Genomic DNA, 12,411 nt, shown 5'->3' with positions numbered 1-12,411 from the left:
TTTTTAGTAATAATAAAATTATTATAAACATTTTTAAACAAAAAAATATATAATATATTTTTTAATTTATTTGTCTTTTTTATGTTTGTTTCGAAACATTAAAGAATGTTTCTTTTTTATGAATCAATTTTTAAATTTAACTTCCACGTGATATGTTTAAGACCACAAGATTAAAAATTATTTTGATATATATAAATATATATCTTTAGTTTAAGATCATAAAAAATAAATTTAGGTCACTAATTAGCTTGAGCCGCCACTGCTTGGGCGTATATGATAGACTCACAAAATTTCAGGTCAAACGAAGTTCACGAAAATCAACATGCATATTTACATATGGAAAAAACAACTCATTAGTGATGATTTAGTCGCCGCAAATTACTATATTAGTTGCCATATAGCAGCTCGCCGCGAATACACATATTTGTTGCCAAGTTAGTATTAGCGGCAACTTTGTCTGCCACAAATATTAGTATTAGTTGCCAATAAAAGTATGTTTTCATAGTTACTTTTGTGCCCCTAATATTAATAGTATGTATTAGCAGCAACTTTAGTCACCACTAATAGCTATACTAGTTGTTGCAATAAGTGAGTATTGAGTATCGATAGTCCCCGCAAAATGCCTTTTCAAGTCGCAAACTTTATCCTTACCTCATGTGAGATAGAGAGGCAATTCCCTCCAATCTCTACTGCATTCTTATGGTAAATTCTTACTCGTTCGGGTGTTAACATTAGATTATGTAAATTTACTAATTAATCACGATTCTAAGTTGATTGCTATTTTTTTTTGTGCAGATATATATCATTCATTTATTGACTTGATATAAACATGAATACAAATAAGTTGTTACCCATTCGTCTTATCGTCCAAAGGAACAACATCATAAAGAACAAACATGGAAATGCAACAATAATTAGAACGGTAAAGAAACATCCATAGCCGCTCCCATGAGTCTGCCAATGGAAACATCATTATCAGTAACCAACCTAACAGGATATGATATCTCTTGTTCTTCTTTTGCCTCTTTGAAACAGTAAACAGGGGCTTGCCATTTTGGATCCTCTAGCACTTTTCCTACTTCAAATGTCATTACATGTGCAATCATACCTGCACCCACCCAAATTTCTTTCGTTAATAACTTCTGTTCTGTCTCACCAAAAAGAACGCAAATTTACGCGAATGTTCAAACACATTTGAAAAAAAAAGTTATATACACTGACAGCACGAGCAAATTCTACTACACATATCATTGAAATTTACTGAATTTACAATGTTCATATGAGTAAATTTCAGCTTTGTGTTCATTCATATAAAGTCATCTGACTTTGAGTTTATCACACGAAAATTATTTTTTCTGTTTTGCCAAATTGTTTAAAAAAGTAAATTTCACAATGCACTCCAAAATATGCTAAACTTCAAACACTTCTAATTTAAGCCATTACCTGTGTAAAAAGCCCAGTAAACAGGTCTCTTAGTAACAACATCTTCGTAGTAGGTAATGAATTCAACTTTTTCCCAGACATTGCAGAGAAATCCATCCATATATCTCTGTCCCAGATAATTTCCGTCTTGTAGCCAAGTGGGTCTAAGGAGTCCCACCGGAAAATGCGTGACCCTGCACTCTTTGTTAGCGTCCAAAGTGTAGTAGAACGAAGTGTGGTTATTCCATTCCAAATCGTAAAGGAGTTTTCCCAATTGATTTTGGATAATGTTGAAGTTCCGGCCGTTAGGAAAATCGTACCACAAATCAACGATCTGTAGATTCCCCTTGCTGTTGTTCATGAAGAGAATCGAATGAAATTGCTCCGGCCATGGAGTAGGTATTGGGTCGCCGGATTCTGACGCAATGCTGACGGTGAAGCACAGAGAAGACGCCGCGAAGAGGAGGAGAAGAGTGGAAATTGTAATGGATTTCCCTGAAATCAACATTTTTATTTCTCTTACTACAAAGGCAGAGATAGAGGATATCCCTATTTGTTTTGACTTTACCTTTTGTTGGCTCATATAAAAAATGGGTAGATAAGGTAGCAATAATTTGGGTGATTAAAAAAAGAAAAAAAAACTTTAAGCAAAATAAAAAAATTTCAAATTCGTATTAACTTTCTAGTTGATTGTTTAATATTTTGAGGCAACTAGTACAAATACAAAAAGTAAGACGGCATACAATAGATCCTTATGATTCGATCTTTCCTTGAACCCAACACATAGCGAGAGTTTAGTATCCTAAATTGCCCCTTTTTTGACTACTTATACAAATCGGCAAACACCACAGGAAATCAAGCTATTATAATATTCCAATAATAATTATGTAGCAATCAAGCTATTATAATGTTCCAGTGATAGTTATGTAGCAATTACATAAGCTAACCAAAGAAATGCTTTTACTGAGGCATTATTCAAACAGAACTGAGATCCTATTATTTATTAAGTAAAAAACATACATAGTAATAACGAGTCCCTATACAAGACTACAAATCAGTTGTTCTTTGACACCGTCAACCAGAAAAATAACTACTGGTTCCCAGCTATAGGTGCATCTCGGCCTTTCTTGATATCATCCCACCCTCTCACCCAAGGTTTTCCTGGAACAGCACGAGTCTCGGGAGAAGAATGATTGTTAAGGTTGTTCATAACCTTTTCACGCACAGCAGAAAACACCTACACCACAAGTACACATCAGATGAATTATATATTCAAATAAACCAATCGAATGAAGTATCAATTCTACAAGGTTGATGGCTCACAGGATTTGTGCTTATTGCATCTGGGGGTTGCTCCTGACCAGTCAGCCACTTCCACAAATCTGGATTCTCCTACAGACATAAATAGAATAAACTGAATAAGACGCCTCTAGTTAATCTTCACAAAGGAGATTTGACCAGCTACGACCATTCTACGCCATATAAACAGATTATTTGCATTTGTTTTTCTTTCATTATTTTGTTGGAGGAGGGAGTGGGGCAAGGCAAAGAGGGTTGAGAAAGATATTAACTGATGGAAAAGGATGAGACAACCATCATCGGAAGAATCACAGAGAAAATACAATTGTAAACATTGCATTGCAAATTGTGGCATTTGAACAAAACTGATGATTGTTAATGTCAAGTCAATGTGGTGCATATATTCTATGATTGCTGAATATATCAGACTGGACTGGTCACATTCTAATCCCCAACCAACCTTCCCACCTCTTAATATAATCCTTTTTCTCCTGCCTCCCTTTTGTATTCCTTAATCTTACACTCCTTAACTTTTTGGTTTTCCTTTACCTAACATGTTCCTGAGTTCCCTGGGGTGAAGGGGAGGATTTTGAGTCCAAATTCGGCCACAAAAAATAAGTAGGAACTCATACATCCAACTACCTAATTCTTACATGCTATAAGATATATGCATAACATAATATTTTACTCTCTTAATTAGGGGTGAGTGGGGGGGTGGGCAGAGTAGGAACACAAAAAGAAGCAAATACTCAAATGGTACAGTACTTTCCTTCGTAAGTAATAGTAATAAGAAAGATTAAGCCCAATGCTGACTAAGCAGTTAAAAGTACCAGTAAAAGTTTATGCAGGGGAGGGCCGACTATCGTTTACTATAAAAACACCAAGAAGCAAAACACTCATGTTAGCCCAAGGCATTAGCTCCAATAGTCAAGGATCCACCTCCCCAAAATTATGCTTGCTTCTCCTAAACCCTGAAGCCAAGCTTACCCTTCTTCTGACTTAACCCCACCACCCTCACATTCAGCAAAAAAAGTAATAATAAGAAATAAAGAAAGTGGACATGTTATCCTATAAAATGAAATGATGCACAAACAGCAAAATCGCCAATACTGAACTTGATGAAATTACTGCACAATTCTGTTCACAGTCTACTCAAGTAAAAAAAAAAAAGAATCAAAACTTTCTAATCACTATACATCCTTTGAGCACAGTAAAAATGAGAGTAAATGGCCAAAAGTATCCCTTAACTATATCCCAAACCCAACCCACATCATTCTATATTCATGTTAAACAAAAAACATCCCAAACAATCCTAAAAAGTAGTAGGTTACATCCTCCAGTTAGTTTCGGTAAAAAAAAAGTAATGATACAATAATGTGCATGTTTAGATAAGATGTTAAATCAGTTTTAAACCCATATAATTTGACCTTGGTGCTTTACTCTGTTCTGCTTCTACTTTCTTAGAAGTTTGCAAAGCTTAATTTTTCAACCACGAACCAACCAAGAAATGCCTACTCTTCAGAACAAGAATGTAATTCATCAATGACCAAGGAACTGCTAGCAAGCAACAAAAAAATCAATGAAAGTCATATCATTTGATCCCAAGTCGAACATGAAGAAGTTATAACCACTGGGGTTCAATACAGAGAGCAAGATAGTGCCAATTTATTTGCAGGAGTCTTAGTCTCTGATCTGACGGGACTAGGAAAGGGAAAAGACAGTGAGAACTGCAGACACCTATTGTGGCAGACTCCAACCAGTACAACTAGGCTATTATAAGTCTTGGTTAACATCGGGTTGATTCTTAATGTACGCAGAAGCTTGCCTGATTTCCCTTTAAGAGACAATATACATGACAATATACAAGGTTGAATTCAGAGAAAATGCCATCTGCTGTTTAATTTTAGTTTTTTCAGATTTAATCATCTAGTTTTATGAAGATCAAGCTTGAAAACTTGAGCACCAGTTTGAGCATGTGTGAAACTGAGCTGCAGAATGTGGTTTATTTGAGCTCAAATTGAGGCACAACAGATTCAAATCTAAAGAAGTCGGCAATGGCAGATTGATGACATTGAGGATCTACTGATGGAGGATTTCGATATATTTTGTTCTTCTTTGCTGGAGACAAGAGCCATCGCTGACAATTCTACATCTTTGTCAAACTTTAGGGTTAAGGTTCAATAGAAGATGTCATACTAGGCTAACAATAACATAGCAGAAAATTTCTAGATTATTCACCTCAAATCAAGATCATAGACTCCTACTACGAGCTAGAGCATTTATGATATCTAATTATTGACATACAAGATGATAAAATCCATATAAGAACGTGAAAACATAAAAATAATTATAATGAAAAAATATAAGAGAGTTACCAGGTCAAGGACATGAACAAGGGACTTAATTCCATTTTCGTCCATGGATTGTATATGTTCCTCCACCCATTTGCCAAGAACAAGGTCTAGCTCCAGGTATCCTCTTTGTTTACTGCGATAAATAAGCCTATATCCATACAAAATAAAAACACTATCATGAACCAGTCCGCCGCCCAGAGGACCATATAACCCAGAGTATCAAATAATAAAAAAAACTTCAAATTCACCTGTTAAACAAACGTCTTTTGCTCTCTTCGTCAGAAAAATCGATATTTATCGGCGATGAAGTCTCATTAGAAGAAATAAAACGCGAAAATGTTCCAGCTAAAGGCCTAATTGAGCATACAAAAAAGATATTTTCAACACATAACAAACATACAGTGGGTAAGACAAGGTAGAATTCTGTACCTGTAGAGATTGTGAGACTGGAGTGTGGAAGTTGCAACAGATGCTGTTTTAGATGAATTGATGATTCGAGGAATGGTGAAGAGAAGTGCCCTTCGCAAATTCTCCATTTTTTCTCTGCAGCAAGGAACTAATTAAGCTCTATTGAGGATCAATGGAAACTTCAAATTTGATCTCGATTGGGGTTTAACATGCGGTTTTTGCCTAATGAAATACGAGGCGTGGCGTCTTGGCATCCACTATACCCGTCTGTTAACACTTTTTTTATTCGGGTATAATTCAACCCGAAATTGATCCCAAATTAAACCGAAAAAAGTAAAAATAGACGATTTAATTGCACGATTTTTTGCTTTATAAATGTACTGATTTTTTAATTTTATTCTTCAGTTTTTAGTTTTAGTTATCAAACATTTGTCTGGAGGGACATAAGTTTTATACAACACGAAGATAACTTGTGAGATATTATGATGTGAAAATATAAACTTTTGTTCTACGAAAAAGTTATTTACGATAAAAATTAAACATCATCACAGTATGAGGTAAGGCCAAAAGTACAAATGACTATAAATAGATACCATTGCCTCAATTTTTATATTATAATATTCAACGAGACGTAAAAGTAAATAAAAATTGAAATAATAGATAACTTATAAAAGAAATACTATTAATTTGATAAAACAAATAAGGCCTTGATCCCTAATTCCCTTTATAACTCAAGCAAAAATTCTCGACGTAAATATGATAAAATTCAACATTTGCAATACAAATTTCATTTGATAATAATAATAATATGCGATAAAATGAGACACACTAAATACTAGTATATATATTTGTTTTTTTTGGGATAATTTCTTAAATGGCCACCCAAATTTAGAAAATCGTTTTCAAATATTATTTTTGTTTCATTTAACCAATGAATATTGTTGAAACGAACGCGGTAGGATTGCTCCAAATATATCGGAAGAATATCGGTGTTTCTGTTACATCTCTTCTCCTAAGCTACCTTTCTTTCTCTCTAACAATTTTCCCAAATTAGTGAATGAATTAATGCAGCTGCAGAATAGATAGATACAACTTAATTGGAAGCAGAATCGAAATTGAAAATAATAATGGATAAAAAGGAAAGGGCTAAGGAAAAAAAGGAGAAAAGACGCCAAGAGATCTCTCTTCTACGTACTATTCCCTATTCTGATCACCAAAGGTCTCTTCTTTTTTACATTTACCTTTTTTTAAAGAATTAGATTCATCTTAGTTTCTCGAGCAGAGACGAATCTAGGATTTAGAGTTAGTGAGTTCAAAATGTGTTTAATCTGATCTTTTTTTTATGTATATGTGTGTATAATTTTAATTAGATGCAATGATTTCAGTTGAACTCATAGATCCCGTCCTAGATTCCTAATGGATGGTTATATTTGGCCGCGGTTTACTTTTCATGTGGATTTTTATTTTGAGCATAATGCTGATCGTGTTTTGCATGATTTATAGATGGTGGTCATCTGAAACAATTGCTGTTGTGACGGGTGCAAATAGAGGGATTGGATTTGAGATTGCTCATCAGCTTGCATCACATGGCATTACTGTTGTTCTTACGTCGCGAGAGACAGCCGTTGGGGAAGAAGCAGTGAAGGTCTTTCAGGAAGGAGGTCTAAATGTGGCATTTCATCAATTGGATATTGTGGATCCTGCATCAATCCAAACATTTTGTGATTGGATTAAAGAAACATATGGTGGCCTAGATATACTGGTAATCATTAATGTGTTTTGTTATTAATTAGGAATCTATTTTACTTTCACAAAGCTAATGATGATATGTATGGGAACTTGTAGATCAACAATGCAGGAGTCAATTTCAATTTCGGCAAAGATAATTCTGTTGAATTTTCTGAAATGGTAATCCAAGTTAACTATTTTGGCACCAAAAACATGATCAAAGCACTTACTCCGTTAATGAGGCCTTCCCCTGCTGGTTCTCGTATTGTTAGTGTGACCTCGCGATTGGGTAGACTTAATAGCAAACGAAATGTAAGTAACAGCTCCAGTATTTCATTATAATTAACATTGCAGTGTGTGATCAGCACATCCAAAGCTTAAACTGTTATAAAAAACATACTTTTAATTGCTTAATTGTAATCATGCATCTACACATACCCTCGCGTTTATGGCCTTATTCTGTTTCTTTCATGTCTGCTATGGTACCATAAGATGGAATGATCTTATTTACCATCTGAATATGATCTATTTTTGGTTGATTCTACCAGGGAATTTCAAATGTAGCAGTGAGAGAACAATTAGAAAACGTGGATTCGCTATCTGAGGAAGTTATCGATAAAACTATGAACACATTTTTGGAACAAGTAAAAGATGGAACTTGGGAATCAGGCGGATGGCCTCATGTGTTCACAGACTACTCATTGTCAAAGCTAGCAGTTAATGCATACACCAGGTTAATGGCAAGGATATTCGAGGAACGGCCAGAAGGTGAAAAAATATACGTAAATTGCTATTGCCCGGGATGGGTGAAAACTGCTATGACTGGCTGGGCAGGCCATGTTACTATTGAAGAAGCTGCTGATACTGCTGTCTGGCTTGCTTTGCTCCCTGATCAGTTTGTGAGTGGTAAGTTCTTCGCTGAGAGGCGCGAAATTAACTTTTAAACTGTCAGTGTATATGATTTGTTTTTTTGTTTTTTAAAACAAGATTTTCATCGATGGAGTTCAGATTCGAGATAATCTGCATTTTGTTAACTGAAATGCACCCAACTGATATAAGTAGAAATAGATGAAATTGATTGCCTAGAGACGTTGGGGTGAACTGTTTTTTTGGTATTTTTGTGGTATTTTGCTCGAGGTGTCTTGACAAGTAACAGTGGCAGATATTGATATTGATGAAGAGAAAATTTATTTGTACTTGTAATTTTATTATTTAAGCAGATTGCAGGCAAGCTTGCTTTTGACCTCTGTAATGGATTTAATAAATATTAGTTATACATACACAATGTCCTTGGTACATTTCTGTTTTATACAAATCTATAGTCTATAAATACATAAAGTTATCTTCGTGTGATCTATAGATTGTATACATCTATTTTGTTAAAAGGGTTACAGTCGCTTAATGCATCATAAAGCAACAAGTAGAATATGGAAATTCAATGTTGATCAGTTGTAGTCCAAAAGAGTCTAGATTTGCTTGTCAAACGGAGAAGGAAAAAAATAAAACAACAAGACGATTGAAGGGTGTTTTTTTCGCGTAAGCTAATTCTCTTCCTCGTCTGTTTGGAAAATAAGCCCCAATTTGAATTAGTCATGTTTTTTTTTCTTCATAGATTAGACTAAACTATATATCTTGAGGAGCCACCTGGTCAAACTTTCAAAATCTGTTTATAAGGTGTTCTGTAAGATTTCTTTTTGTTTTTTAAAAAACTTTTGGAGAGTAATAATTTGTGTTTGAATAACTAATTAATTTTTGCATTTTGATCGATTCAGTTCAACTTATCGGTCATCGGTTTGTAGATATGCTAAATCGCTATGAATCATTAAGATATTGACTTATCAGTTATCGATTTATCAGTTATTGATCGTTATCGAGTTAATTGTTAAGATTTGACACAAAAAAATAAATGATTGAAAATCACTTAGAAACATGGTGACAAAACAAATAAGTCATGCACATGAATTGATTGATTGCATTTTGCTCAAAAGAAACACTAAAATATTGTAGAATAATCAAAAGTTTGAGACAGCCAGAAATAAAAATATGAAATTAAATCCTAAGTCAAGGACTTTTTATACCGAATGATATAAATATAATTTATTAATTTACTATTGGGTTATTGGTTAACTCGTTAAAAAAAAACTTCAAACCGTTAAAAACCAATAATCAATAATTAAAAAAAATTAAAATCGTTAAACCAATAACCCATTATCGATAAATCAATAGCTTTTTTCGATTTGAATTACCAATTTCAATTCAATTTTAAACGGACCTAACAAAAACAATATGTTGCTTGACAAGCACTCCAACAATGCTTTTAAAGAGAAACTTTTTTTTTCCAGCTTTTGTTACTAATTAACTAAAAGTATTTTTTTTTTCTATGATAGCTTGATCAGACGCAACTTTATTTTTAAAAATGAACACTTCTAACTTTCTAAAATTGTTGCCTAATAAAACTATAAAGAATTTTCAAATCATTGCAAATTCGAGGATTACCTAAAATTAGATGTTTACAACGAGAAGAATGTACTCCCTCAGTCCCATTTGACTTGGACTCTATATAAAAATACATATTTTATTTTACTTATTCATTTTAATACATACATCAATATTTTTGCTTGTTATTGTTAGATTTAAATACTATATAAAGTACTCTCTCCGTCACAATTGTTTGTCAGGTATACTAAAAATAGATGTCCAAAACTAATTGTCAATTTAAACAATCAAGAAACAATTAGTCAGTTTTTTCCAATTATGCCCTTAATAATTACATTACTACTAGTTTCAAAAATAGTCATTTTAAAGTTACAAGATTACTTTAATGAGAAAAAAGTTGTTTTTATAATTTTCAAAAAGTACAAACTATTTTAATAATGATTGATAGTATGGTTATATTAGTCAAATTGCATATTATATTAATTTTTTCTTAAGGATTATGCATGATCTTACCCTGATAAACACTAGTGAACGAAGGGAGTAATAAGTAGTAATTAAATTTGAAAGTATTATTATTATAATATCAATTTAATAAGATATATATTTTAATTAAAAAATCCTTGAATTTGGGGATGATCTCTAATCTAGAAGGTGTTTATTGGGTTGGCACTTGGCAGTATGGAATTCGGATTTAACCAACTTCCCATACCTACATGGCACGAACTTCGAAGCATAGTTTTGGTACATAATTTTCTCATAAAGGGATGTGGGAGCAACAAGTTGGATGTATTATTTATTACTGATAAGGATCTTGGTTGAGTAGTTCTTCATTTTTAATTAATGATTTTGAATTTGAGTTTTTTTGAGTATGGAATTGTCTCTGTCTGAGAGTATTTTACTCTTAAAAAGAAATTTTTTAATGCAATTTTAAATTTAATCATGCCTCAATATAAGTGTCGGATATCGAATAAAAAAAAATTAGATGTAATATAAAAGTTAGGAGTCCATTTGATTATTCGTATAATTATTTTTTCTAGTCAGTACTATTAATAGAAATGCATAATCAACTATTGATTCTTATCGATTAGAAAAAAATTAACCTCTTGAGGTTGATTTGTGGTTTTATTCTTTTTGACATTGAAAAAATCGACCTCATAGTTAATTTTAGGCAGTTTTTTTAAGCATTGAGTAGGTTTGTTCCTGGTTATGGTAAAAATTTAAATACGGATAAATTTGATATTTGGTTTAATTTGGTTTTTACTAAAAAAAGTACAAAAATAATTGAACCGAACCGATAAATTATATATACAAATTTTATAATTATTTATATATTATTCATAAATAAAAATATAATATTTTTGTTAAATTTTAATGAATCTAAGTCTTTAACTTTACCATTTTTGCTATAAAGACTTGATCTTTTGATCTTAATTTGGTGTATAATGACTTTGGTATAGCTTAACTAAATCACTTTGATCGTGTAATTATAATTTTAATATTGCTTAATTAAATTAATTTGGTTTCGATTTTAACCAATTACCAATCTAAATTGAACCGTGAATATTCCTAGTAATGGCTAGAGTTCATTTTTACAGACATTAAATTAAGTTGAAGGATGAATATCTATTTTTATCTAGACACTCAAACTACAATCTATTGTGGTTGAGTATCTGAGCTCATAATAGAATGTTTCGTCATAAATATTCAAACTTTGAAAAAACTTTCATGCGCATATTCTTGAACATTCATTATATAGATAAATTAACTACTATGTCATGAGTATTCTTTAGTTATATACACTAGTTTAGTATACATACTCTGTGCATGTGTATTACGTCAATTAATATAAAACAACAAGAAGTACAATATATTTTAAGAAAACTCTTTTTTTTTGGGTTTCCCACCCGGTGTTCGGAATCCACATTGGAGCTTCGATTAAATTCAGATTGCGCTCTGCAGAATCCATTCGGGAATGACACTCCCAAGAAGATTTTCTCCATACCTAGAGCTCGAACCTGAAACCTCTGGTTAAGAAAACTTTTATTGTTACACTACATGCAATATTTATTCAAACATAATAAACTTCGGAAACAGAATTGGTAGGTGTACTAGAAGTATATATAAATAGGAAATATGTATGAATTCCCTTTTTACTTATCTATTTGAAAGCTATACTAACAATTAATTAGTTCAAGAACAACAAATTTTAAAACACTTTTGCAATATAAGAAGTGTAAATTTCAAATATGACATATAATACTATTTTTAGGCTATAGCAGTAGATTTAGACTTTCAAGCTATAACATTAAAATTTTCAGGTTATAACAAATTCACAAATAAAAGAAATGTTTTTATTAATTCGAAAAAGTTAAAAAAAAAAAAAGAATAAACGAAAATTAAAGAAAAAACGAAATTATAGATAATAAAGTAAAAAACTAGAAAGTGTGGCTTGTAATTTAATTTGAAATTTATTGTAGATAATTAATGATTAGCATGAAATAAAGATTCAAACAAATTAACAATATTTTTTATCCTTAATTCACTCAAAATCAGTTAAGATAAACTAAAAATCCAGATCATATCATTTTTTGTAGATAATTAATAAATAGCACGAATTAAGGGATTTAAACTAATTAAGATTATTTAGTATCCTTAATTCACTCAAATCAGTTAAAATCAAATAAAAATTCAACATTTCTCTCTTCAATTTTCAACAAAAAAAATCCCACATTCGAGTAATTGAAGTTTTTTTCATCTTTGAAAA

General features: G+C 32.0%; 3 protein-coding genes across 3 annotated transcripts; 1 reads left to right on the top strand and 2 right to left on the bottom strand.

Annotated features, from left to right (window-relative positions):
• Nucleotides 1–796: 796 nt before the first annotated feature.
• LOC102605021 (uncharacterized protein At4g14100-like) lies at nt 797–2,004 on the bottom strand. Its single transcript, XM_006341404.2, has 2 exons — nt 1,444–2,004; nt 797–1,108 (listed from the first exon to the last, which is right to left on the bottom strand). The coding sequence occupies exons 1-2, from the start codon at nt 1,928–1,930 to the stop codon at nt 915–917; spliced, it is 681 nt and encodes a 226-aa protein (XP_006341466.1). The 5' UTR covers nt 1,931–2,004; the 3' UTR covers nt 797–914.
• A 270-nt stretch (nt 2,005–2,274) lies between these two features.
• Nucleotides 2,275–5,760, bottom strand: LOC102604677 (succinate dehydrogenase assembly factor 2, mitochondrial). The gene is made up of 5 exons (XM_006341403.2): nt 5,505–5,760; nt 5,324–5,428; nt 5,097–5,223; nt 2,746–2,814; nt 2,275–2,659 (listed from the first exon to the last, which is right to left on the bottom strand). The coding sequence occupies exons 1-5, from the start codon at nt 5,609–5,611 to the stop codon at nt 2,513–2,515; spliced, it is 555 nt and encodes a 184-aa protein (XP_006341465.1). The 5' UTR covers nt 5,612–5,760; the 3' UTR covers nt 2,275–2,512.
• Nucleotides 5,761–6,610: 850 nt separating this feature from the next.
• Nucleotides 6,611–8,155, top strand: LOC102604350 (carbonyl reductase [NADPH] 3-like). The gene is made up of 4 exons (XM_006341402.1): nt 6,611–6,702; nt 6,987–7,245; nt 7,329–7,523; nt 7,760–8,155. Exons 1-4 carry the CDS (start codon nt 6,611–6,613, stop codon nt 8,153–8,155), a joined length of 942 nt encoding a protein of 313 aa, XP_006341464.1.
• Nucleotides 8,156–12,411: the final 4,256 nt, after the last annotated feature.

This window comes from Solanum tuberosum, unplaced genomic scaffold, assembly GCF_000226075.1.
Source record: "Solanum tuberosum cultivar DM 1-3 516 R44 unplaced genomic scaffold, SolTub_3.0 scf00026, whole genome shotgun sequence".
Classification (NCBI taxonomy): Eukaryota; Viridiplantae; Streptophyta; class Magnoliopsida; order Solanales; family Solanaceae; genus Solanum; species Solanum tuberosum.
Note: the sequence above shows the minus strand (reverse complement) of the source record. Positions and strands in the feature narration are given on the sequence as shown.

What these genes read in the sequence shown, in the direction of transcription:
- LOC102605021 (XM_006341404.2), bottom strand. Translation starts at nt 1,930, where the DNA reads ATGTTGATTTCAGGGAAATCCATTACAATTTCCACTCTTCTCCTCCTC. An exon ending in TTACTGGGCTTTTTACACAG is followed by an intron (nt 1,109 to 1,443) that starts GTAATGGCTTAA and finishes GGGTGGGTGCAG; the next exon opens with GTATGATTGCACATGTAATG.
- LOC102604677 (XM_006341403.2), bottom strand. Translation starts at nt 5,611, where the DNA reads ATGGAGAATTTGCGAAGGGCACTTCTCTTCACCATTCCTCGAATCATC. An exon ending in AAAAGACGTTTGTTTAACAG is followed by an intron (nt 5,224 to 5,323) that starts GTGAATTTGAAG and finishes GTATGGATATAG; the next exon opens with GCTTATTTATCGCAGTAAAC. An exon ending in ATGCAATAAGCACAAATCCT is followed by an intron (nt 2,660 to 2,745) that starts GTGAGCCATCAA and finishes CTTGTGGTGTAG; the next exon opens with GTGTTTTCTGCTGTGCGTGA.
- LOC102604350 (XM_006341402.1), top strand. Translation starts at nt 6,611, where the DNA reads ATGGATAAAAAGGAAAGGGCTAAGGAAAAAAAGGAGAAAAGACGCCAA. An exon ending in CCCTATTCTGATCACCAAAG is followed by an intron (nt 6,703 to 6,986) that starts GTCTCTTCTTTT and finishes CATGATTTATAG; the next exon opens with ATGGTGGTCATCTGAAACAA. An exon ending in ATGGTGGCCTAGATATACTG is followed by an intron (nt 7,246 to 7,328) that starts GTAATCATTAAT and finishes GGGAACTTGTAG; the next exon opens with ATCAACAATGCAGGAGTCAA.